The sequence below is a fragment of the Larimichthys crocea genome, chromosome XI, assembly GCF_000972845.2.
Source record: "Larimichthys crocea isolate SSNF chromosome XI, L_crocea_2.0, whole genome shotgun sequence".
Lineage (NCBI taxonomy): Eukaryota > Metazoa > Chordata > Actinopteri > Sciaenidae > Larimichthys > Larimichthys crocea.
Window position 1 is genome coordinate 15,901,498 of NC_040021.1, and position 27,252 is coordinate 15,928,749.

At 41.6% G+C, this 27,252-nt stretch overlaps 2 protein-coding genes across 2 annotated transcripts; both read right to left on the reverse strand.

Annotated features, from left to right (window-relative positions):
• Nucleotides 1–5,382: 5,382 nt before the first annotated feature.
• On the reverse strand, nt 5,383–19,267 carry clic5b (chloride intracellular channel 5b). The gene is made up of 6 exons (XM_010744658.3): nt 18,459–19,267; nt 10,774–10,883; nt 10,557–10,682; nt 9,836–9,942; nt 9,391–9,572; nt 5,383–6,993 (listed from the first exon to the last, which is right to left on the reverse strand). Exons 1-6 carry the CDS (start codon nt 19,068–19,070, stop codon nt 6,829–6,831), a joined length of 1,302 nt encoding a protein of 433 aa, XP_010742960.2. The 5' UTR covers nt 19,071–19,267; the 3' UTR covers nt 5,383–6,828.
• A 664-nt stretch (nt 19,268–19,931) lies between these two features.
• enpp5 (ectonucleotide pyrophosphatase/phosphodiesterase 5) lies at nt 19,932–26,861 on the reverse strand. Its single transcript, XM_010744659.3, has 4 exons — nt 26,612–26,861; nt 24,264–25,166; nt 23,872–24,048; nt 19,932–22,306 (listed from the first exon to the last, which is right to left on the reverse strand). The coding sequence occupies exons 2-4, from the start codon at nt 25,141–25,143 to the stop codon at nt 21,903–21,905; spliced, it is 1,461 nt and encodes a 486-aa protein (XP_010742961.3). The 5' UTR covers nt 25,144–25,166; nt 26,612–26,861; the 3' UTR covers nt 19,932–21,902.
• Nucleotides 26,862–27,252: the final 391 nt, after the last annotated feature.

Sequence of the window (27,252 nt, forward strand, 5' to 3'; positions counted from 1 at the left end):
TTTTCCCTCTTAATCTCCTCGTTGCCACTCATTTCATGATGTTTGTGCAAAGTTTGACACTAGAGGGCTGTTTTCAAGTGTCTTTCATTCTTTGCTCGCTTCAACACAGTTTAAGATGTGCATGCATGAGCATGAGTTTGTGACATCACAACAGGTTTGGAGCAAACCATGGCTCAATACGCCAACTACACAGTGTAATGTGGGAGCAGGGCAATTTACATATTCATAGATTTTGAATTTAATGAGTGCTTTTAAGATTTTAACCAAGCAGTTGGACTTTTTTTGGAGAAGATCTTTGGTTTAAGGAGGTTTATGTGTCTCTCGAGCACATACACTATTTTGTATTAGATTTCTCTGTGAGTTGGATACAAGGAATTGAATACAAAGGCCCACCACTGAAGCCACACCTAATTCTCCGAGAACATTTAGCAATGTCATCACTTGTTTAACCTTTTCTGAAACAGTTAACAAGCAAATCTCCAAGCGCATTGCGCGTAGGAAGCACATTTAGCGGTGTCATCTCTGGTCTGCCGCTCTGTCTGCACCAACATTGTCTTTGGACGGGGACTAAGGTTTGCTGGGGCCCCGGCACACTCAGCCAGACTACTACTGCCACTGCCACTGCCATGGCTTCATTTCAAAGGTACACTGGGAAACCAGAGAGATGGAGACAGGAACAGAGACAGAGGGAAAACCAGGGAAGCTGTTTTACATTATTCCAAGACATAATAGAGCCAATCTAAGTGTGCGTGCACACACGTACACATGCTGAAATAGAGAGAGAGGGAGAAGAGAGGGTGAGCTACACCATCCCATGTGTTTTTTTAAGGTTCAGATTGGGAACATTCTCGGGATTTCCCTGAATATAGATTGCATGGAAAAAGCTCCCGCTGGTTTCAGGTTCACATTCGCAGCATTCTCAGCCATGTCTAGCAATTATAATAATGAACTCTGGAGGAGCAACGGGACCCAGACACCCAGAGAAATTAGCATAATGTCCTCCATGCACGGGAGAGACAGCAGCACCGAGGCAGACTCATTTAAGAGGGGTTGGTATAGAGTTTTAGGCCCTGTTAAATTTGGTGGTTGAACATGATGCCAGTGATGATGCACGCTTGATTTTTATACCAGGTTGTAAGTAGTCTTGCAGCAGCGCAAAAGGAGTCTGCACTCTCTTCCTTATCTTATGCAATCAACAGAGGGGAATACAAACAGGAGTTTATGAAGAGACCACTTCATTCAGACGACTGTGCACACACACACACACACAAACACAAACACACAGCTGACAGCCTGATATAATTGTTTACTTGACTTCTACAAACGTTTCAGAGGGGCAGCTCAGGCGGGAAGTGATCCTCTAGGGTGCCATACAGCTCATAGAGCTGTATATCTCTGCCTATGTTTCCGTCTCCACTAACTGGACTGTGTGTGTGTGTGTGTGTGTGTGTGTGTGTGTCTGCCCTCAAACAGGAATCCATGCATCTTGATTTCTCATTTAGTCCAGAGATAAACTCTGCGCAGGGGAATCTCCAGTGTGGGCCTTGGCTGTCGAATCAGCATGAAGCTCTGACCTCCCTGAACTTTTCTAATCTGATGTCATCTCAGTTTAACAACTGGCAGCAGTCCACCTTAATGTCTCAGAGGAAGAGCATCTTTGAGCTCAGCCCATGCCCACAATAAATCGTACAAGATTGATCTTAATTTGATCGGATTGTAATTGAGCAATCACCCCCCCCTCCCCTCCTCCTCCTCCTCCTCCCAGACCAGGAGAATTTCAAACTGAGTCAACAATAACTGTGTACTTTGGCGCACTCTAGTGGCTTTTTTATTTAACCGTAGGGACTGGGGTGAGGGGGCCCACCCAAATTGTGTTTCATACAGCCAAAGGCAGGCTGGATGTGGCCAAACTAGCGCTTATTATGTTAGTGGTGCTCCTACTAAAGTTCCAACACCCTACATTTTGTCTGCATGGACGTCAGCCTGTACAACAGCCTTTGCTCCATAAATGGATGTCAGATATGAAAAGTTCTTCACCCTCACAGAGAGGGGGGTTGTAAACGGTGACTTGTCTTTTGACCTGTAATAAAAGAAATGATCAATTGGCAGGCGAGGCTGCATCCAGGCAGCAGCCCAGAACCTCACAGACATGGTAGGTTGTAAGGCAGCCCGACATCCAGCCGAATCCATTCATCACTAGATTAAAGCATGCCTGTGTCTTTAGCCTGCTTTGGGAACGCTTTGATTCCATGAAAGCATTTGCTGCAAAGTGAAACGCAACTTAGAGAAGAGTGCACTTATGAAACATGAAATGCCTACATTTAATGAGTTCTGCCAGTTTAGATTATGCAATCTGATACTGGCCACACCGCCTGAAAAAAAAAAAAAAAAGAAGAAGAAGGAATTACTGTGAAAATGCGAGTGTCAGGACCATGGACAGCGACCAAACACACAAACAAAAGGCCTCTTTGTCCAAAAAAGGCCTCCGCTTCATGTCAGTGTTTCAAATTATACACCATCTCAACTGTCAAAAAATGGCAAACTGTTGCAGCACGACTGAGTGTACAGAACATAAGACAGGATAAACCTCAGTTCGGTGCCAAATATTCATGCAAAACAGGCCTTTTTCCATAGGTTGCAGCCAGGCAATAAAATTTCAAAAATTTGGGCAGGGGCCCCATCTTTGCTTGAAACCAAGCATGAAGGAGCGCTATGTGTTCTTCCTGTCAGATGAAGGGCCGTTAAAACTTTATCAGTCGAGTGTTAATTGAGAACTAATGGACTGGTAATTCAGAGCAGTCACACAGATCCAGTTCACTGCTGAATGACATACAAGCCTGGTGACATTTGGATCATGTTTGGCTTTTTGGAAAATCTACCACACGACCATAGCCATATGGGGATGCCAGGCAAAAAAAGGGGGATGAAGGATGCCCGCCATCGTGTCTGGTTCTGCTTTAGACATTCATCCTCTCAGTCTCCAAGGATCATAACTCGTGTTAGAGGCAGGTTTTATGGTTTATGACTGGAAAATAAAATGCTGCGTGTTTCCTGCAGGCGAAGCGATGATTTACAACTATGAATGATAAAGTGAGCACCCGGCTGACAGTGCGGATGTGTGAGGGCTGCTGAGGATCCAGACATGTCCGACATGTGGATGTGAGTGTGGTCGTATAGCGAGTGTGGTCACCACCAGGCGGTTATATACATTGGAACACAGCACAGAGGGAAAAGTTCTGGCTCACTAGTAGGTATCAATACCTGACATCATCATCTCACATAATTAGCACGGTGTCCACATCCTTCTCCAGTGACCATGGATTATTTCATGTGGTTCACAACTGGAACAGAAACCCTCACCAGTAAATCTAACCAAGAACATAAATACCCCCGGGCTCTGCTGTCTGCAGACATGGTTACTCATTTCGACTACTCCTCTCCAAAAAACCCAATCAGATATGTTTATTGTTATCTTCTGCCTAAATTTGGGCCTGATTATTTAAATACACAGAAAAATGTCTTGATCACCTGGCTCCGTGCTCAAACAGTCCACACTTCAGGCCAGGACAGGCCTGTCCCAGCCTTCACACAGCTCCACCACTGATCTTAGACAGGGGCCGGTGTGTGCCAAGAACTCTCTCTGGTGAGGTCGTCAGTCTTACGCCGAAACCGCAGGCGCGCGCCAGGCAGATCAATAATCCCCCATCAAGCTTCACCGCAAGTCACTCAAACCTCCAAGGGCAGGCAAGCGGAGGAGGGTTGGGGGACCTGCTGAGAACTTGATACTCTCTTAGATACTCTCTGTCTCCGAGTGGAAGAGATGAGGACTTGTCTTCCGCAGCTCTGTCTCCTCTTTTAAACATGATCTCCTGTTATGACATGGTTTCTGTTGATGGCAGCCGTGCTCTGATTAGACACTTCCTCCTCAGGCCCTGCAGGACCTCAGCTGTCACTTTCCCAATGGGCTGAATGTTGATGACACATGTCAGTCATTATCCCAACATCATGAATGGCAGTAATCTGTGACTGGAAGGTGGATTTCAGTAGCAAAACAGAGTCCAATCTCTGCTCTTGTGTGTTTATATTATACTCACATCTTATGTAAGCTAAATCACCCAGGAGGTTAGTAACAAAAGAATCCCCAAAAAGACATTTAACTTTTGGTTTATGCCGTACAAATTGAGCAAGGACATATGTCATTTCCAGCTACCATCTTTGTTTAGATTATGAAAAGCAGGCGTATGAGATTACACAACGGCTGAAGTCCTTTTCTGCTGCTATTGCAGTCAAAGGAACAATACTAAGGGGTTTCTGCTAAGATACTGGGACAGTATGAGGTAAAAAAAGAAAACTTCACCTCAGTCTGAAACATATGTGTGTGTGTCTCTTGGGCACAATATCTATGGTAAGCAGCAGCTAACGGAGCATTGAGGTCTATATGGCAGTATTTCTTAAACTATGCGTCTGGCCTTTAATTGGATCACAGGTCTGTTTCTGGTGGGTCCTCACACGTCAAACGCACCAGTTTGTTTTAATCAGCTCAGGTCTCAAAGCAAGACTCAATTTAGACAATTTATGCCCGAGCTGAAAAGGTTTACTAACCCTGGCTATAAAAGTACGCTGTGTGTGAGTCCCTGTCAGCCTATATGTGTGCAATGGTGGCCAAGCCAAGGCCAGCGACTGGTAGATCCACTGGGAGTGTAATAACAGATTAATGTGGCGTGCCAGGCCCCATGACCAGACGTGTTTGACGTTAATGCTCCACTGTATATTATCCAGCTTGCAGAAATGTTGGATGTGAGCGATGGGATCCAAGGACAGGGATGTTTAGGTACTAATTACCAAACAGCAAGGCACAAGTCTCGCTCCATATTTCCTTACTCCTGTGGAAACACTAGGCAGGCTCCATTTATTTTCTTTGACTGTTGTTTCTGGCAAGGCCGCGTCTCAGTAAACACCACTCGCCCACCATTGTAAATCCGACAGGCGCAGATCTTTCAAGTTAGACTCCTTTGAGGAAAAATGGAGACAGATCGGATGGCGGCGCTCGGGTTTTCCGTCTTAATGAGAGAGTGGAGAAGAGGGATGGCGTTTGATCCCTGGCATGGAAGCCTCTATTTAAGCCTGTCAACGGTCATCACTCTCTCCCCTTCTTTCTCTCTCTCTGTTATAGATGGAGAAACAGACCTGCACCACTGGATTTTATCAACTGAGTCAGGCACACACACTTAACCCTTTTCAGGACTAGGATCCTGACTCCGCCAGCATCTCTTGCTATCACTGAGACACACAGCTCACCCCTTCCCCGCCGTGACAACCTCCAAAGTATCATTGTTGATTGATCACCTAGCTGGGAAAGAAAAGAAAATGCAGAAGCAGATCTGTGAAAATATTATTTTATTTGTAGAGCTTCGCAATGAGCATGGCTCTCAGTCATCATGCTCCAATTTCATATCATATGTTTGTCCAAACCACACAAGAGCCTTATGGTTCTTCAAGGAAGTCTCGCTATAGTTGCAGCCTGACATCAAGCCAAAGACGATAAGCCCCAAGACAAATTTCCATCGTCTGCGTGGACAATGAAACTTTTGAACTTGAACTTTAGGCTGCGGATGTTGATAGACTCCTCAGAGTGGAGGAAATGTCTCTTTGATGAAGGGCTGGAGGGCAGGGCTCCTGACCATTGTGGACCTGGCCTGTAAGACGCTTTTCAACGCAGCACTAATGGCTCTACCTAATCAGGCCTGATTGGGGCTGCTAAATAAATACTCTTTCCATTCATAATATCATGTGTAACTTAAGACAAAATCAATACCTAGACTGAACACTAATAGCTATAGGCAAAACAAATGTCTCAGCTCTGGCTGCAATACATTTTTTCTGAATGAGTCCATCAGTGACATTGGCATGGATTTTTGATACGTCCAAATAAAGGCACATGAGGATTTTTCAGCTCTTAAGAAGGGGCTCTGTATCAGGTTTTAAATGTTACAATTTAAAACAGATTCATGCATGAAAACAATTCAGATACAAGATTTGTTCTAAGCTATCAATGCTCTTATCAGCTACATTCTCTCGAACTAACATCATTGAGCATTTTTAAAATCAATCTTTCTTAAAAATCAATCGTTCAGAAGCAGGAGTGAATTTCAAGATGTGTCTAAGCTCAAGGAAACAAAACAACTACAGCAACACCTTCAGTAATGAATGACGATCGAAATGAATCTGCAGATCGCAATAGTCATATTTAGCCAAAGAATTAGTGTCAATCATCAATCATAGATGAATTGAGGTGTCTCTCGAGGAGCCAAAGCTTGATAATAAACACTGGAGTCAAACCAGACTTCTATGGGCTTAGGAATAAATAAAGTGAACGACCCTGACATCAGCAGCTAGTAAAATGTTTGGCCATGTGGACCGGTGGAGTATGTATGAAAGAGAGCTTTGTGTTATGAGAAATAAATACAATCATGTTTGAGTGAAAGTGTTTTTTTCACAGCAGCAAAATTTGAATCTGATTTAAAAACCTGTGAATTAAGTTAAATGTGCATGATTTATCGACTGCTCCACTTCTCTTTTACCATGTCTGTTTCTGTAATTGTTACACCATATACACGATGAATCTCTGAAACCTATCACATCTGGAGCTGTAAAGCAGTATGAGCTGACCTACCACACAGATGTCTGCAACATCTGACCTGTTTAACTATGACAGACTATATTTTCAGGTTCCTGAAAAAGACAGTCACATGTATTTTTTAAAAAATCATGGTTTTTCTTGTGTTGTGTTACTAGTTTATTTTGTTTGAGCTCGGGTCAGTTGGCGGGTTACTTGGCCAGTCTCCTTGCCACGTCTTTGTAGGCGGTCTCAATCTCAGCGTCAGCAGCACAGGTGTTGGTGAATTCATCACGTTTGTAGGCATTCTTCAGGTACCGCCACACACCCGTCATATCTGAGGGGATGTCGTAGTTGCGGTACTTCTTAGCAACAACCTAGGAGAGAAAGCAGAGTTGTGACTTTACTGAAAACAATTTTGATTTATCTTGTCAGACATTTAAAATCCACCTTTGGGCAGTCTCGTAACTGTACTATCAGTTTATGATCAGCGCATTCCAGGAGGTGTCTTGAGACGAGTTGTTGCAATTTACATTTTTGTACCCTGCTTTCCTTCAATGCTCCCCATTCACTGCTTTTTCAGTTAATAAATGTGAAAAATAAGCCCCCCGGGTGTGCAAGCAAGCACTAGTAGTAGTGTGTTTACTTTTATTCAGGAAAAAAAGGTGAGGAAGTGCGAAAGGGGAAAGAGAGAGATGCTATGATGAGTTTCTATGATTCAAATGAATCTAAATTAAAAGAAAAAATAAGACTAAGAGTCTAACAGCACATGCTGCAACATCAATATGCCAACATGATGTTTAGAAGATATTATTTTCACCATGTTTATCATCTTAGTTTAGCACATTAGCATGCTCATATTTACTAATTACAGTTTTTCTCAATTGCTAAAACACTAAAACCCATTGGCTGAACAAAGTTCTCAGTTGCCTGAACTCATTCAGCTAATTGTGCAGTCTGTTGTCAATACCTTAAACCATTTCCCATGGTGAAACACAATGTGCAGATCTCACTTACACTTTTCAGCAAAACTCTAAACACATTCTCATTCTCAAAACACACTCTGCACTCTAATGCACATGTCATCCATACTGGTAAACACAAGTGGCGGCAATTAAATACAAATGGAGCACACATGTCATTGATTAAACACAACCACTCAAAATTGATTTCACTTGTTTCGAATGATGTGACACCACCAATATAAGCCAGTTCAGAGAGCAGACAGGTTGTTGAAGGTGGGAACGAGAAAGTCTGAGAATGGATGGAAGAAACTATGTGAGAGGACGAGGATGAGTGCGTATGCGAGGTGGGGACGAGGAGGAGGAAGAGGACAAGACAGAGAAAGAGGAAGACAAAGAGTGGAAATATCCTATGAAATTCGAGGAACAATCATAGACCATGTTCTTGTCTGACAATGAGGGAAGCAGGACTTAAAGTGCAACCCAATTTGAGCCGATTTTCCATAATAAGGACATTCAGAGAAGAGAACAGGTACAGTATACTACTGTATTTTTGTAATTGCACATTTACTGTACTGCACTACATGCAGCTGTTTCAATAGACATTTGTGAAGTTCATCACGGTATTGTATAATGTATTATACTGCATGAATACTACACATCTACTTTTTGTGGAATTGCAACAAACAAATTGTCTGGCCCTGAACATCGTGTTTTCAATTTGTTTACAGTAGTGACTTCTCAATAGATTTTGACTGGTTGCAGGTTCATCAGCAAAGAACTAGAATTACAGGATCACAGAGACAAAGGACACGTTTGTAAGATGCAGGGCACAGTACTCTAAAAATACAAGGTACAAGGAGGAGGAAGAACGAAAAAATTGCAAAGAGCAAAGCAGTGTAGTAATTTCTGATCAGTTTTGAGCTACTATGATAGAATATGTTAGTTCATCAAAAGACAATGATAGAAAAAATATGAAATTTGTTTTGAGATTAAAAATGTACTTCTTCCTGAGAACTATGTTTTGAACAATGTGTGTTTTCTATTGGCGTATTGTTTACTGACTGCTTGATAGTGTATACCATTTTGATCGCTTTGTTTTATGATTTGAGAGCAGTGTTTGGTTTTGAGCACAGGTAAGACAGTTTTGAGGCGAAAGCCATGGCACTAGGTTGACTAAAAAAACAGTAGTTGAGGGTTTTGTGCTTCACAGAAATGACAAATCTGAGTTGTCAGACATGAGGCCCTTTTTGTTATGTTACGACTTCTGTGACACCTTCACCAAGATCACAGGATTTACCTTCCTATCAGATCCTGAGCTATGCTTATTGGATGGATTGGGTGTCAGCAAATCTTCAACTAAATTAAATTTATGGAAACTGCTTCATGCATCTTTTATGCATAGCAGTAACTCCCCTCTCATCATTGAGAGATGGTCTTTGAACAGTAGTTTTATTCCTCTTGAAAAGATCGTATAGTACTAGAAGTAGATACCTTTTATGAACATTTGGCATTTGAGTATATGTGTACTTACTGACACCACCACAGGGATGTGACATTTCCGATTATTTTCTAGATAGCACGTCTCTTAAATCTGTCAGTGAACTCATTTCATTTCATTCACAAATTTCTCTTAAATTCAGAGGGAAATATATTATCTGACACCATAATCCTTTATATATATCTTTTTGGGTGTTTTAAACAATGCCATTTTTACATTAAAAATAGCCTCAAACATGAAAGTTCACATTCAAGATGTCAGCTGTTTTAAGTCAACCAAAACATTCATAAATATTTATGTCCCCTCTTTACCTTGACTATGTGCAGTTTAGGCAGCAGGTTGCAGTCTGCAAGAGTGAACTCGTTTCCATCAAGGAAGCCTCGGTTGGAGCCCTTTTCCTCCTCCATGCTGTCTGCATCGATCTCATCTGGCAGGGGGCTGCTTAGGTAGTCGTCCAGCTTCTTCAGGGCCTTGGTCAAACCTTTCTCTAAAACTAAACACACATCACGCACACATACACACATGAGTGTGGATACAAGCCAGTTAAAAACCAAAAGTGACATAACCTGTGTAATAATAACCTCACTAGGTGGCAGCAAAGCAAAATATGTGAGCCAGAACAAGCCTCAAATCCTGGACTCTGCTACTACCTAGTGGAGGAATATAATAATGGCTGTCATAAACTTTTTTTTCATCTTGTTCTGTTGTGCGTATGTGGCGTCTGTGAGTGTAAATGGCACAAAGTGAGCAGCCCACCAGCGTTGGCCTCTGGTTTGGTGTTCTTGATGTAGGCTGAGAACTTGGCGAAGATGTCATTTCCAGCTGTGTTTGACTCTCTCTGCTTGGCGGCTAGTTTGGGATACCTGAGCAGAACGGGTGTAGGGGGTTGGGGGGCAGAGGCAGGAGACGCAGTCAGAGACACAGTCAGACTAGCCATCTGGATAGCATTAACACCTGGACTGGAGCTCAGCTAAGACTGAAAACATGTTACACACTCACACCGAGTTGGCCGCCCGCCCTTTAAGCTCTCTCACACTAAGGTCCATTTATAATGTAAAAAACTTTGCAGGCAATAAAAGAAAGATTTAGTTAATCTGACATTTTTCTCTGCAACTGCTCACACACCGCCTCCGATTCTTTTCTTTTTTCTTTTTTTTAGGGAATAACAAAAACAAAAAACCTGTCTTCATTTTGAAGTTACACAAAAACTGTGGCTGTAGTGTAAGCTTTTTGTTAAGTGCCTGAGATACATACATACTCATTCACAAAAGATTTACAACAGCCATAAACAACAAACAGTTATATCAGTTAACATCAGTCTTCATATTCACTTTTATTGGACTAAAATGTTTCCTGCCTTTTCAGCGGTGTTGCTGTAGTGAAATGAATCCGGCCAAAAACAGCGTGTGCGTAGTCAATTATATAATCTGATACTGTAGCCTAAACTACGTGTCGTAAAACCGTCCAACTGAATTACTTTGGAGGAGAAAGCGTTTCCTCCAGAAACTCCTCAATCTTGTTGATATCGGTCTTGACCTCTCCGTTGAAGGTCAGGAAAGGAGGGTGTGTCCCCGGAGCAAGGTTGTGCAGATCTGCCGGCTTCCTATAGAGGACACAAGAGAAAACAGCATGTGATGAGGAAGTCAGCAAATGCAAGAGTGTGTTTTTACACTGGAAGTTTCCTGAGTTCTGACCTTTTGAGGTCGACGGTGGTGACATTGAACACGACCCCTTTGAGCCAGAGGATCATGAAGAGACGCTGAGAGAAGGGACAGTTGCCGATGCTTTCTCCATCGTTGCCCGCCTGCACACAAACAAGACGACGGAAAATAAGTCAAAGCAATGAAATGTGATATATAGAGGAAATTCAGAGTCCGCACAGAAATATACAGCTCTCAAATGTGAGAAAGTGTTGCTATTTTTTTGTATTACATGGTGTCGTAAATGGATTCCCTTTGAAAGTAATCATTGTTTGCAGCCCTTAGACATCTGCACACAAAGAAATTGAGCACCACAAGCTTCACAAACCTCACAGATGTATGACTGCAGGCAGTCTTAATGTTTTCTAAAGATATGCTGGCAGATACGAAGGCTTTGGTTTAAACATTATTTTTTTGTGTTCTGATCTTGCAATACTGTGTAAAACAAATCTCTCAGATGGCCCTTAACACAGAGGTCAGAGCACACGCTGTGCTCCAGTACTGCACCCAGAAGCTAAAAGAGATTAAATGTCTGCTCTTGGGAAAAATTTTGGTCACAAGGTTGTTTCTCTAAAAACCTGACGACCTTGCTACTAAAAATTAAATCCATATCGGATTAAGCTGACTGTTATCTTTGACTCTTATTTGAGCTTGTTCAGGGAAGCGTCATGGGTTGTATAAATGTAAACATACATAAATACGTCACCCTTGTTACAAATTTATGATAAGGACAGAGTCAAAGCAAAAGTACACTCTGAGGACACATAACACAAAGTACCAAGCAACTAGCTTGTTTTTCATCTGATGGTTCTGATCTGATCAGTTTTGAGTTCAGTGGCTCCGGAATTTTTAACCACACAGACAATCAGATAATTTGTCAAGTTAAATTAAGTTTCCCTCCCTGCAGCGACTCATATAATCACTTCCTCTCCAGCGTATACTTGTGTACATGCTGTGAGATCATGTGTCTGCATGTATGCATACACAGCAGAGCATCAGCAGTGACACCTGAGCCACCGCCTCAGCTGAATTATACATAGCGATTCCATCATTTGGTTCACTGGACCACAGGGCACAGAGTGCAGGGTCAGAGCTGTAGGCCTGCAGGCACACAGAGTTCCACAACATACAGCAAAATAAGAGCACTGACCTCAAAGTCAGCAGAGATTTGACAGCAGAGATAGTTCCCTTCATTTATTATATTAATGCTCTGGAATGTACATTTAAACTATTTAAGATCAACTAAATAACATTCAATGTTTTACTTGGATGCGGCTCCAGCAATCGCTTCACAAATCAAAGATTACTACAGTGAAGTGGAGAGCCTTTTGCCATTCAATACGTGTGCACAACAGAACACAGCTGCTCCTAGCAAAGACCAGAAAACAGAGCTGTCAGTCTAAAAGTAGCTGAGCCAACTGTATGTACGCCAGCCATTGATGCTCAGTTGCTGTCATGCTGCCTGAGTGCATGTGATGCTTCTGTCTGTGTATTGTTATGTCTAGGCTCACAGCGGCACGGCGGTAACACAATACACAGCTGCTTATAATAGCCAATCATCATCTAGAACATGGGGGACAAAAGCTGTGAGTGCATGGAGCCGCTGAGTGATCTAGCGTCCACCGGAGGCAATGTTACTTCACATGATCACACACACACATATACATACATGTACAGTATACTGTAACTTGGTGTTCTTGGCTTATCTTACCACACAGTTTAATGAGGATGAATGACAACATATCATTACTGAGTCCTCATGTTTTTATGTTTCAACTCACCTCTACACATGCACCTCCAATAGAAGGAGCAGATATCCAGGCTCAGACTAATACCCATGAGTAAATTATGTGATGCTATTTCAGTTCCAGTATGCTGTTTTTTTTTCTTTTCTAAAGCACTTAATAAAAGATATTGATACACTTTCTTCAGTGAGTTGAGCTTAATTGTACAATTCACACAGTAAGTATTGTGTTTTCAGAAATACCGAGATCACAGCATGCAAATACAGAAAATTATAATATTAGAGTTTATAAACCATTAAGTTTTTCAGCTACTTTAAAAGTAAGGCTGGAGGACTTGAAAGAGAGAATTGATCAATTGATCTCGATGTGTAAAATCGCTGGAGAGCAGCTTTAATGACCATGCTACCAATGGAGAATTTATCCTGAGATTCGTCATCGGGGATACTGATATAGATTGTGATCATGCTGCTACATGATTTCCTACAATATGTGTCATGATATGTTGAATAGATTGTACAGTAAAATGCTGAACCGTGTGCAGAGCTGAAGACTTTAAATGAGGCACAGCCATGCAGGATAGTTCTCTGTCCATCTAGGTCACATCTCAGATGGCAACATGAGGGGAAAAAAAACTAATATCAGCTGCAGCTACTATGGAAACCAAGAAAATACAAGGTTTGTGCTTCAGATTGGATCAGTGGGCTTGGTTTCATTAAGAACAACATATATTGATTGAGAAAGCCTAGAATTGCTAACACAAATGATCCAGCTACAGTATTTTTGCTTCATGCGCTGAAACAACAGTGAATGATGAGGCTTAAAGGGGTGATGCAAGCCCACTGTCAGTGTCAATGAACTTTCGGTTACCAAGCTGACCGGTTTCCTAGGAGGTGGGTTGGCTGAAAGCAGCCTTCACACCAGCTAATTGGGTCAGTGCATCCAGGCAGCACATCAGTGATGAGCTTTTCCACCTGCCTCAGGTAGATTCATCCGCCTCTAACATTTCCCACAGGACCTCATGTACATGCAACAAAACAACAGTGCTGTATCCACAGAAAGAGGCACTAAACGTGGCATCTTAGTTCAATCATGCATTGCCATCCTTCCTTAAAAAAAAAGTCATTTTAATGTTTCAGATGGGCTAATAGTTCCACAGCAGCTTACCAACATCAACAGGCAGCTTCAGTATCACTGTCACAACAATCCCGGGTCAACTTAGAGAACAGTGTACCAGTGCCACGGTAACTCTACCTCTACTATTGAGTTACATGAGCTTCAATAACGCACAGTGGTGCTACACTGAAAATCCTGCTCATATATTGACTCTATCTTCCATCCAAACTTAACTTTAGAGAAAACACAGTTCTGTCTCTGTCTTACCTTGACAAAAAGTTCGATATCAGGATCTCTGTCTTGACTTTTTGTGGACATGACGCTTGGTTCTGGCTGTCACCGTGATTCTTTAGTTGTTTAACTACAGTCCTTTGCTTATCCTTAGAGGTCTACATCCTCCAGAAAAGGATGGGAAAAAAACCTAAAAATCTTCTCTTAGATTATCTTCTCTCCGCTGACAGCGATCCCTCACACCTCCCTAACACCTGCTGTTTTGGAATTTTCTACTCCTTGATTCAAGATCCCCACCACCTTTTGGTCCCGTCGTCTCCCTTGTCTGAGAATCGGTCCAGGTGGCAGGTAGAGCCCTGCGCTCTGATTTGGACACAGATGGAGAGCAGAGCTAGCTCTCACTGACACAAAGTGGAAAACAGGTGTCAGTCTATACCAGGGGGTGGAGCCCCATCACTCTCTTCCCACCACTGCAACCAAACTCCCCTCTCACACACATCACTCCCATCGCCCCTTCTTATCTGCCTCACATCCCCTGAACTGCTGACCTCACTTTCTTATTTTATTTTGGCCTCTTTCTTGGGGGTTGGATGATACTATTTTCCAGATGTGTTAAAAGCTATTAAAAATATCATCGCTCTTAAGTTACCCCAAATGTCATCCCATATCCAAAAATATGGGGTGGGTATTTGTGTCACTTTTCGACAGGTTTGTGAGCGCTTGAGCAGCAGCGTTAATATTTAATGCGTGTTTGTGTGTTTTGACTTGCAGGTTATATTTGATCACCAGTAGGAGACCTGGAGAAGATTCCTCCATGAATTATTCATGCTTGGCTTTGGTTTTAAGGCAGGAATTGGAATTAATTTACTGGAAAAGGGCCCATGCGGGGCATTAAAGATAAAAGAATGTCTGACTGCAAAAATCTTTATCAGCACACACCGAAGAAAATTGAGTGGCACTCACTATTTGAACGAGCACAGAGAGACAGGGAAATAAATGACATCATCTGTGAAAGTCAGATGAAAGCAGAAAAAAGATGAGATGGGGTGGCTAGAGATATTTTTTAAAACAGATTCTATTTATAGAGCAGCCCCCTCTCCTGGCTGACATACCAACATGCAGCACAGACCAATTACTAGGCCACTGTGAGAGAAGTTCATTATCAGTGTTTGTAAGGGGAAATGTTAAGTAGTCTCTAAATGTGTTGTTTTAGGTTTTGGTGGGTGTATTTATATAGTCCTTAATCAAGGTTACAGTTAGTAACAAGGTTACAGTCTTGATAGCCTTCACAGAACCCACATGATGAAAACAAGACATGGTAATTCAGCACTCTTTCAACTACAGGTACAGACCCAAGAGGACACTATGTTTAGCTTATTTTATGATTATTACAGCAATAGTTTTGACATTTTGGGAAAAGGTAAAAAAATTCCTGGTAGGTGGATTTTGTTACCTTTGGACAATGACTGCTGTTTTCAGTCTTTATGTTAAAAGCTAACTGGTTGCTGGCTGTAGCTGTATATTCACCGGACAACTCAGGCAGTTGCATCAATCTTCACATCTAACTCTTGGCAAAGCACTAAAAAAAGCATATTTCACATGTCTGACTATTTCTGATTTCTAAATCATTGATGATTCTAAACTATTAAGGGTTCAGAAAATGTGGCCTTGGTTTCCTGTCGAGACAAAAGGAGGATCAAATCACTGACTCGTTCAGCTAATCATTTACCCAAACATCAAACAGTAACAGGCATCTTGTATCTATCCAGATCCAAGGTGGAGGGGAGTGTTTGAACTCTCCCCTTGTGTCGACACACACTTGCCAAATGTGCCAACCAACTGTCTTGTCATTATAAGCTTTGTCTTAATCTTGAGTCGTTAGACGAACCACAAACACACACAAGACTGACCACAAGCCAGATTGATATGATCATATGGCCATCTAAACTTTGATTACTTAAGCTATTATCTTAATGATACAGCATGTAATTAAAAAAAAGATTGTCCCCTGCGACATAGCTTTTTAGTAGTAGTAGTTGCCTCCCTTATCACAGACAGAAGGGGAGGAGCCCTGTGGGCTTTCAGCAGGGACAGATGATTTCCTCACTCTGCTCCCTGCTTTTATAGCACAGCTCGGCTTGGTTTATGGCGATCGTTGAAGATTAAACTGTTAGGAAATCCACCCACGGGTTGAAGAGGATAGAGGGTGGAGCGGTATGCAGAGAAGGAGCCAAGTGTGTTCTCACTTCCATTGTGAACTATGGTCCATGTTTATCATAATTGTGATATAATAACACCAAGATATGATATCTCTGTGTGAAAAATGTGTACTTTTGTCCTTTTGTACGGTAGATGTGTTAATATGCTGCGCCTGTGTCGAATAAGGAGAAATCCCAAAGCCTACCAGTGTTGTTTCTAATCATCAGGAAAATCAACATGAGATTCTCATTATTTAGCTTGCCAGAAAACAACGGACATTCAAAATGTTGTTCTTATGATAATGACATATTCATGAAGTGGACTTAACCTTGGTCCCTGTCAAAACTGCAGGAGAAAGTTTTGGATCATTTAGAGAAATCATCATCCAAGTAAGATTGTACAAATGACTTTGTTTGTTGCAGCTTGTCTGTGTTGATTACATACACCCATCTCTATCCGACCATGGCCTTTGATACAATACAAAGATAATTTTAGCATAAAGTACCTCTGTCATCCCCTATTAGAAGGCCTTTGGTGAGCTTAAACAGAGCTCATTTAGTCCAGCCCACTGACTCACAGTCTCTGTTACCCAATCAGCAAAGTGACCCCTGTAAGTACTGATAGTACACCTCACAGAGCAGCTCTATCAGAAACGTAACAAAACACACAATTGGATTTGTTCAAGCATGGAGTTCACCCCCGTTTCTATGGCTGTACTACAGTAAAAAAGTTAATTATTACATTGTGCCTAAAGTGCCTGCTGGTTTTAACTAACTGACAAAGAGAGATCACTGCTTTCTTACTGAAATCAGCACTTCCTCGTAGATATTTATGAATATATTTCTTTTTTAATACTAGAAATAATGTTATAGTAGTCACTTCTAATCACTGAAATTATTCACCTTAAATAACCTGAACGATTGTTATTTTACGTCTTCTTTGGCTCTGGATGAGTTTTGTCAATACTGAGAAAAAAACCCTAATGCTGTCAACAAATCACATGAAGATAACAACAACTTTATAACACAAAAATCTGATTACACTCTGGGGGTGCTAAATTTGAAAGGACAGACAGGGATGGTCTAAAGGAAACTCTATTGGTTGCATTATGCTGGGTGAACCAGTTTTGGTCTGTTCAAGCCCCACCAGACTTTACTAACTAGCTTAGATTTGATCATTTTCCTGGTTTATGTGTGTTTCATTCTGTTCTGTTCTTCCTTGACATGAACTATATGGACAGTTAAAGCATTGTACTTGCTTAAGTATAACTTTTATTAACAATCTTCAAACATTCAGCATTACTTTTTTTTTTTTTTAAATTGACCAAGATGTTTATTTTCATTATTCGGGTGCTCAAGTATTACCTCTTATACTTATGATCTATGTTTTCATTTGTTCCATCAATGATTTGTTTTAGACTTTCGTTTTTGTTTGTTTTCTTACATTCAATGTGACCTTGAAAAGTCAAATTTCTGACTTGGACATAGCGAAATAAACTCAACAGGGGAATACCCTGAGCATGTGTCATTCAGTGCTGGCTCTGCCTCTGACTGTTTTATATGATTATTATCTTGTTATACTGTGACTAGTGTTTTTGGCACACCAACATCAACATCTATAAAAACAGTTTAATCATTGCCAATGCATGCCCTAATCTTTGATATCCAGACATCCACACATATATATGTGTGTGTGTGTGTGTGTGTGTGTGGTGGTGTATATATTATATAAGATATATATATATATATATATATTATATATATAGACATAAGGTATTTACCCTTACCTCTGAAGAAGTTGGTTCGTCTATCGATTAATTTGCGGCTTCCTCAGTGTTGCGGTGAAGCTGATAGAGGGGAGGGTTAGCTTTCCCTCGACATAATAGCATTACTGTAATATACGCGCAGCGTTCTAAGCACCTAACCGTAGCTCTACTAATCATTTCGTTCTCGCTCGCTCTTCTGCGCGGCGCCGTCTCTTCTCCGCTTCAAATCTCTTTGGCTGGCGTGTGTGGGGGTAGGGGCGGCGGCGTGGTTAAGTCATGTGGGTCTCCTTCACATTTCTCTCTTCTAGTGTGTGTGTGTGTGTATATATATATAGATATAAATACATATATAATAATATATATATATATATATAATATATATTATAGATATATATTATATAACACACACACACACACACAACACACACAACACACACACCCACACACACTAGAAAGAGAAAATGTGAAGGAGACACCACATGACTTTAAGGAGTCTTTTGGCAAATATAATACACATCACCACTAAATGTGTTGGTGCTTCATGCTGAACTGTAAGGCCGGTGCCTGGCCTGACTCAGCCCTGCAAAGACTGCTTGGTGTTCTGCTGACCTGTTCAGGTGTCTTACCTTGACAAACAGAGCGATGTCAGGCTGGTTGGGATCATGCGGTGCAGCGCTGCTCTCATCCAGAGTCACATTCTCCAGAGTTTTCACGCTGTATTCGACATCCTCCATCGGGGTGGTGTCGGTGTTTAAGTTTGTCATCAGCATCACATCATTCGCGTTATCCTCCTCAAGGATCCTCGGCTGGATCGGCGGGTCGTCGCACGGGTCTCCAGGGGAAGCGGAGGATGCCGAGGAAGAGGCCGATGAGCGCCTGGATCCGTCGTGCGCCTCCCCGTTCACCTCCTCCACCTTCACCTGCACCTCTGGCTCCGGGTCTACCTCTGTCCTTTCCTCCGCCATTTCCTCTGCTTTCACCTCTTCCTCAACTCTCACCTCTTCATCGTCGCTTGACGAAGAGGACGAGCGACTTTTTTCGTCCTCTTCCCTGGTGTCCATGTAGTCCGGCGAGCGGCGCTCTCCCTCCGCAGAGGCGTGGACGTGCACCTCGCTGAACAGCTGCTCCTTCGCCTCACCTGGGCTCTCAGGTGTGGGCTCTCCGTCGGAGCTGTGAGCTCCATCAGTTCGCTCTTCATGCAAACTTCTCTCATCTATTGTATTATCAATCTTGTCCATGTTTGCTCGTTGTGTTGGGTTGTTATTTTCTGGGCACAGCTGTGGTTTAAGGTGGAGGAGGAGTGCTGGAGTGGTCGAAGTGGTGGCACACAGTCCGCCTGCCTCTGACTGACTGAGTGCCAGGGCAAATTCCAGCGATAACTCATGAAAGACCTTTGATCCTGAAGTTAACAAGTGATTTATGCAAAAACGGAGGCCTGTGCCTTCAAGGACACATTGGCAGTGAGGGAATGTCTGTTAAAACAGAAACACACCCATCTCAACATAATCTGAATTTCAGTAACAAGAAAAAGTTGAGAAAACCTTTACTAAACATCTATTTTAACTTTGAGTTTGTCCAACTTTTTCAACTCCTGTTTACCTCTTCCAAGTTTTCTCCATATTTCTCACTTCAGGCCTTCATAATTAAAACTTTTAAATTTCACTTCTGTTCATTTACTCAAACTTAACAGAAGTTTCTAAATTTGGAATAAATCAGGACTATTTCACTTTTGTTAAAGCAATAGATTATCTTGATTTGGTTCAACTTACATTTATACTTTAAATGCTAATTAATCACATTTCTATGGGCAGTTTTTTGAGTCACCAATTAACCTGTTAAGTGTATGTCTTTGGACTGTGGGAAGAAGCTGGAGTATCCAGAGAGAACCCACACAGACACGAGGAGAACATGCACACTCACAGAATTACTAACCCATTGTGCAGAAAATTTGTAACTGTTTATATATTTGTAAATTTAATTATTTAATAATTTGTTGTTTTTTTTTTACATTGATTTCATCAGCCTTCAGAATATTTGAATGGCCTGGGCATCATACACGAACATATATAGACAGAGAGAAATAAAAACCAGACTGCTCATTTTCACAGAAGTCCCTTTAATTTCAGAAGACTAATTGCATCAACATGGCAAAGGTAAATTATATTAAATATCCATATTTCAAATCCAAGTTAATAATTAAGAAAGATAAACCTGATCTACTATTTATTCTTTTCCAACAATTCCAAATGAATCACTTAAATATATTATGGATATATTCCATTTCTCTGTCAACAAGTCAGGGGGAAATTATCAGACAACACTTCTCTTTCATAAAATAATGACAATTATCAGAAAATTAACAATTTCCATATAAATGCTTTCAATTTATGAATTTAAATTTTTGTAAAAAGTATATATCACAGTGATGTCTGTCAGTTTTGGGGCACAGGTATTAGTCATCACATCTAAAAGCATAAGGAGAAAAGTTAACGAATTATTATATTAAATGATGCTGAAAAAATATTAGATTTATTTATTTGCAGATTTGGGATTCTACTCGACTTTCTATGATTCTGCTAATTGAAAAGCTTTTTGGCAAGAGGCACCTAACTTTTTTTTTTTTTTTTTTTTTTAATCATTTTAAATAGCAACTATGAACATGAAGTGCAAATTATACATGACCTAAAAAAGCATCCAACTACTGCCCCTTCGTTCTGGTTCATTTCTCTCCTATAGTGCAAATCAGGGGAACAGTTCTTGCAAGTCATGCCAAAGTAGTCTTCTCAACCAAGCAACAACAAAACCCTTAAAATCCAATGACGAAATACTGACCAATAGCAATTGCACTTCACGTTTCACCAACAAATGGCCATGGTTGTGACAGTCCACGTATGAACATCTACACAGAAAAATGCCCTCCAAACACAATCTACAAAAAAAACAGACACACAAATAATACACACCTTAAAGAGATGTTTAAGTTAAAAGGCAAATGGTAACTGACTACTAAAGAGCAAGATAGTGACGTGATCGGCTCATGGAAATGACCTACACATATGAGCAGTAGCCTGGCACAGTGAGTGAGACTTTAGTGGACCATCTGTTTCCACATAACATTCAAAAATAATACTGACCCCAGGCAATCTGACCTCAGATGGTTTTGAATACTTTTTTGTTTGATCACAGCATCCGTATTTCAAGCTAACTTCTAATTCAGTGCTCAGACCACAAGTAGAACAAATGCCGAGGCTGAATAAACCACTTCTATTGATACTGTCAGGGAGTAAAGGTGTCAGTATGCTTCAAATGAAATACTTTTTGGATCATCAAACAGCATTTAAATCTCCCTGACTTTGGAATTCGGGAGGGGGATCCATTTAAGAAGCAACTGGCCAGGTGTGTAGAGGGTGGGGTAAGTAAACAGGGTTTTAAGCTATCTTTTATTCTTCTTCGTGCTTCATTAACTCTGTATTCTTATGTGCAAATGAGCGCAACACTATGAATGCCATCAAGGAAGAGATTGTCTGAAAGTGTGCACGGTTATTGCTTCTTGCCCCTCTATGATGGCTGGCTTTTCACCCCACCGCAGCTGTTCAGCTAGAAACGCTTTCATAACGAATAAGTTCATTTCAAGCATACCGATACCTTAATGTTATCCAAGACACGGTTTTGGCCAACAAAAGGTTCATGTTAATATCACAGGTTAAAATTCCACTCTTAGCTTTGATTTTTTTACTTATTAAGTGACAATAAAAATGATGAGATGATATTAGGTAAAATTCACAATCAAAGCAAAGCCACTATAAAGCCCATGTAAAGGTTTATTATCTTGATTAAACCTGCGCCAGAAGCACACTCTAGACAATTCCCTTGCACTAAAAAAAGCAAGGTGTGCGTCTATATATGATTAGGAGGTTAGATTAGATTCCCTTGATCTCCAACTAATAAAAAGTGCAGCACAATGTTGTATTTAGTCGTATAAGGGAGGCGTTTAGGGAATGCTTCTGGACAGAGCATACTACCTTGGGGAGTAATACCTCCTCTTCTTTTTAAGTCTGCCATCATTTCAGCTACAGGTGCAAGTCCTCTTGCAGTAAGGGCTGCGACATCTCCCGGCTTCTGTGTTTTAGTGAGGGCAACTGTTTGAGCGTCACTTGTCTGATGTAGACCACCAGAAAGCCCAGCACCATCACCACGCCGAGAAAAGAACCCACGATGGGGGCATAGGAGTACTCGTTGACCCTGGGAGGCACGCTGGATGTGGATGGAACTGGCTCTTCAGCCAGCAGGTCCCTAACGTTAAACAGGGAGCCGTTGTTTGGTAGGGGGTGGATGGACAAGATGTGGCACATAAGAGGGTAAAGGTCAACAGAGGACATGGAGGTCTTGACGTAATTCTGGCGAAAGGCTGGCCCACGGGCCACGAACACAGGCTGCATGCTACGTAGGGTGTTGTCATAGCCATGGTTTCCCGCTGGAGAGCAAAGAGAAGAAATAAAGAGATACAATGCTTTGATGTTAATCATTATTGCATTGTTAAACTACAGATCTTACGTTCTCACATTCCATGAATCATAGGCAGCACTTTCTCTTTACAGTTTTATGGAAATTGGCACTGCTGCTCTGTCAGATGATTGACTACTATCACTGCTTGCCCCAGCAGACTAGTTACTGCTAAATCAATCACCACAATGCACAAGCAAAACTGAAAATGAAATCAGATCACAGAGGCACAAAGAACTTAGATTAAAGCTTAGACTAGTTAACTACTGCTCCTAAAATCAAGCCTGTGCTAATAGCCTCCTGAAGAACTGACAGGATTTTCTGTGCTGCAAGTAAAATCAATACATTTATCAGTGCTGCCTGCGATGACGGCATCTGTGGGTTTGTAGGTTTAACCACCATCCAGTAAGCTATAGTATCTCGGACTTCTCCTACCTTATAGGTACAGTATGGAGCGGTGCTTTAAAGATTTATAAAAAGGACCAGTGTATAGGATCTAGTGGCATCTAGTGGTGATTGCAACCAATGGCTATGGCCTCCACCTGTCCTTCCAAGCATGTAGAGGAAATGATGAAAAACAATGAAAGGCCTTATCTAGAAACATAGATTTGTCCATTCTGGGCCACTGTAGGAACATGTCAGACTCCATGTTTGAGGACTCACTCCCTCTGTGTGTATATAAAAGTCTCATTCTTCAGGTAACAAACACACACAATGATTCTTATTTTCAGGTGACACGATATGCAGTGCTGCTGTTTCACACCATTCCATTCTATTTGTTAGACCTCAAAGAAACACATAATGCAACACTAATTTTAAAAATTAAATATAACTTCTGTTTATTTACCATAAAATGCTGCAATTGAAGTCAACTAGGGAATATTCAAAACTGCCACCAGGACGTGCAGATCCAGTCCACATACGCCGATTATAACCATTAATAACTTAGCATGATTGCTGCAATTCATTTTCACTGGGTCCACACTAATATCTCGCTGCCTTCTGTGTAATGCACTATCAGGCAGTATTATACTGCACATATCCAGCTAAGCAGTCTCACACTAAGAGTCAGCAGCCTTTCCTTTGAGCTGCAGGCTCCTCCAGGTCATTTTACTGATTAACAAGCCTTCAACAAGAGATAAAGAATTAAGCACTAAGATTAGCTGATGTAGTCTGCCCTCTGTGACACACAGTTTGAGATGTCTAATCTGAAGAGGATGCATTTAAAAAGAATATTACCTGCTTGATCTGAACTGGATTCAGAAAAATAACTTGGAGGCAGTGCATGACACACACAAACACACACACAAACACACATACATACACACACACACACACTTGCTGTTTCCTAGGCAAACAAATCTGTCTTTCTTTGTTCATTACAGCTGGTATAACATAGGCTAGCTTTGGTTCAGTAACTAAAAAAAATCTCCTGTGAAGCTATTAATAGAGCAGATGGAACCTGCTGTTTCAAACAACTGAAGAAAAATTCATGTGTGCAGCCACAAACCAGAATACTGAGGTGTGAATACGTACACATAAAGGCCCCAGTCCTGTTCTGCATGATGGTCCAGCCCTCCTTGGCCTCTATAAGGATGGGCATGATCCTGATGTTGTGCTGATAATGGAAGTGCTTGGGAATGTCTTCCTTCTTGAACACCACCATGTTTGGGTTTGCATCCACCAGCTTACTATAAACCTCGTCAAACTTCCCTGCAAGACAGATGAAAAAGCAATAGTAAAAAATGTCAGAGATGTCCCAGATTGTCATTTTTGAACTTTACAAAGTAAATAAATGCAATATAACATGTTAATTAGTGAGCTTCAGAGTCTCTGGTAGTGACTGTTTCCAGAATTATGCTATGCTGCTATGCTTTCCTAAAATGTTAAACAACAACAAGCAGTAAATGTGAAAGATGAAGTGATACCTTCTTTGGGTAGTATTCCCACCACCGGACTCTTATCCACCCATGTGTACAGGTCTCTGGTCACATACTCATCCAATTCTATGATCTTGTCAGTGGAAAGCTGTGTCATTCCGTGGTCACTGGTCACTATCAGGTTCACCTTCTCATACAGCCCCGCCTTCTTCAGCTCGTTCATGAGGAAGCCGAGCTTCTCATCAATCTCGGCAATGACTTTATCCATCTCGGGATTCTGAGGACCAAGTCTGTGCCCGCTCTCATCTGGCTCCTCCCAGTACAGAACTACAAAATCTACTGATTCGTCTTTGGGTGCAGAGAACCACTCAATGATCCGCTCCACTCTGGTTTCAAAGGAGACTGAGGCATTGTACCGAAGGTATTGATTGGGGTACATGCCATGGATCTTCACATCAGATCCTGGCCACATCGCTGCCCCGCTTCGCCCTCCAGCTTTCTGGATGGTCACCCATAGAGGTACTGCCTCTTCCCACCAAAGTGACTCATAAATACTGTCTGTCTCCATGGAGAAGGAACGGTTCAGAACCGGATCGTACATCTCATTGGCCACAATGCCATGCGTCTCCGCATACAGCCCCGTCACCAAGCTGTAGTGGTTGGGGAAGGTTTTAGTGATGTAAGCACTCTCCACCTCTTTAACTATCACCCCCTCATCTATGATGGTTTTAAAGTTAGGCATCGGCACACGGTGTATGTAATCCCAGCGGAAACCATCAAAGGACACGAGCAGCAGCTTGGGCCGGTCCCTCACAATGGGGTCCCTGCGCCCATGTTGGTTAAAGGGATGGAGGGAGACCAAAGGCAGCACCAGGGCCCACAGGCAGAGCAGAGGACTACAGCCTCCTCGCAGCAAGCAGCCCAACATAGTGAGGTGTGTGATGAGACAACCTGCAGACACACACAAAAACTGCTCAGAAAGAACTGAGTGAGGAGAAATAATGAACTTGTCTTATAAGTATATGGACACCACCGCTCACACACTTCTGTAGCAAAACAGATATTTACTATATAAAGATTCTCAGTGTACCATTTACTGAATTAAATAATTGATTAACAATACAGTCGTCTAACTAATTGATTATTTGCCTATTTATTCCACTCTACTTCCAGCTTTGTGCTGACAGTTTGGGAAAGCCTCTGCCGATAGCTTTGAAATTAGATGTTCAACAATCTCAAATGTAAGTGACATTCAGGTGTCACCCGGTTCAGTTGTCCACATACTTTGAGACATTTATTGGATACCCTTGTTAGTATGCACTAGTTGTGCAAAACAGTAAGAGTCTATAACATAATTCCATCCATTATCTGCAACCACCTATCAGGGTCACGGTGGGACTGGAGCCTATACCGGCAAGAGACGGGGTACACCCTGGAGAAGTCGCCTTATCGCAGGGCACATAGAGACAAACAACCATTCACATTCACATTCACACCTATGGACAATTTAGAGTCACCAAAAAGTGCATGTCTTAAGTGCCTAAAGAGAACCCAAGCAGACACAGGGAGAACCTGCAAAGTCCACACAGAAAGGCCCCAGCCGAGGTTCAAACCACGAACCTTCCTGCTGTGAAGAAGGTTCCTGGTTGGAGCAAATAACATCTGCAGCCAAACTCCTCTGAACCAACAATCATTATTGATGTATCACAATAGTTTGAGGACGGAGCAAACTAGGCAAATAATCAATTAGTTGATGAATAGAAAGTTAGACCAATTAACTGATGAGCAATTACCCTTATCAGATATTTATTAAAGAAAAATACAAAGAAATGTCTGAATCCAGCTCTTTAAATATGACACTGTCATACTGGCATCACTATTTGCTGTCATAGACATTTAAAGATGTCCTCCATGGCTATGGGAACTTGTGATGGATATTTTATAGGTCATGTCTTTAATCATTTTCTTATCATTAAATTATTAATGAATAATGAAAACAATCGTTTGCAGCCCTGCTCTAAGAAGACAAGTCACTGTAGGATGAGACAGCTTTGAAGCTGTATCATGTCAATAAGACACACAAAGTCATGTAGCAGGATGCTGATGTATCCGGCTCAGTTGGAACATTAGCAGTGAAGACAGACTGGCGATAAAAACGACTGCAGTGCATCTGTAAATACAAACTAATGACAGGCTTCCTGTTGACATTAAGAGGCTCCGTGTTTTAGCATTTGCACAGAGCCAACAGTCAAAACACGCAGCGACACACACACACGCAGGAGCAAGTCCACCTCACACGACACGGATCATCTAATGCGACATTAAGGCATAAAAAAGCATCAAATGCATCAAATGCATGATCCGAACGTCAAACATGCTGCTGTCAACAAGCTTACCGCGTTATCTGATCCTGCACTGACTCGCCTTGCGCTGCACACCGAGATAAACAGCCGGACTCGGGTCAGTGTCTGCAGGAAGTCCCGCCTATGAGACCGCTGAGTGTCTTTTTTTTAATTATTATTATTATTTTTAATACTTCTGTCGGTTTTATTGACAGATATCAAACCAAACAAGATCATCTGAAGACAAAAGGCTGTCCGGTGTTTCCTGCAAGTGCATCCTTTCACCCCCCCCTCCTCCAAATTCAGTGCACAGGTCCCAATGACGTAATGTGGGATGAGGAAGGGTGGTGGGAGGGTGCAAAGGAGGATGAAGAGGACGAGGAGGGGGGTCAGTTAGATGACAGTCAAGTCAGTTTAGATGATTTCGCTTTAGGATGCTGAAATGCGTCAACATTACATTTAAGGATGTGAAAAATAAATAAAACTAATGCTCTATGCTAAAATAATGATAAATTAAATAATAATAATAAATAAATGAAAGACAATCATGGTCCGCTTATTTTTTCGCTTTTTAATTATAATGAAGCTCAAAGTGCATTCCAACAGCCGCCCTGCAACAAGAATGACAAACATTGTCCACAAGGTGTCAGTCAAGCCCTGTCTGACAGTATTCAGTCTGCCTGCCTTCACCCTGT

Bases quoted from the DNA above. Each gene is read 5' to 3' on its own strand.
- clic5b (XM_010744658.3), bottom strand. From the start codon at position 19,070: ATGGACAAGATTGATAATACAATAGATGAGAGAAGTTTGCATGAAGAG. The intron at 10,884-18,458 runs GTAAGACACCTG...GTTTGTGTGCAG, and splicing joins ACATCGCTCTGTTTGTCAAG to GCGGGCAACGATGGAGAAAG. The intron at 9,573-9,835 runs GTGGGCTGCTCA...ATGTGTGTTTAG, and splicing joins CAAACCAGAGGCCAACGCTG to TTTTAGAGAAAGGTTTGACC.
- enpp5 (XM_010744659.3), bottom strand. From the start codon at position 25,143: ATGTTGGGCTGCTTGCTGCGAGGAGGCTGTAGTCCTCTGCTCTGCCTG. The intron at 24,049-24,263 runs GTATCACTTCAT...TCTGTCTTGCAG, and splicing joins GGGAATACTACCCAAAGAAG to GGAAGTTTGACGAGGTTTAT. The intron at 22,307-23,871 runs GTACGTATTCAC...TTTGCTCTCCAG, and splicing joins CAGGACTGGGGCCTTTATGT to CGGGAAACCATGGCTATGAC.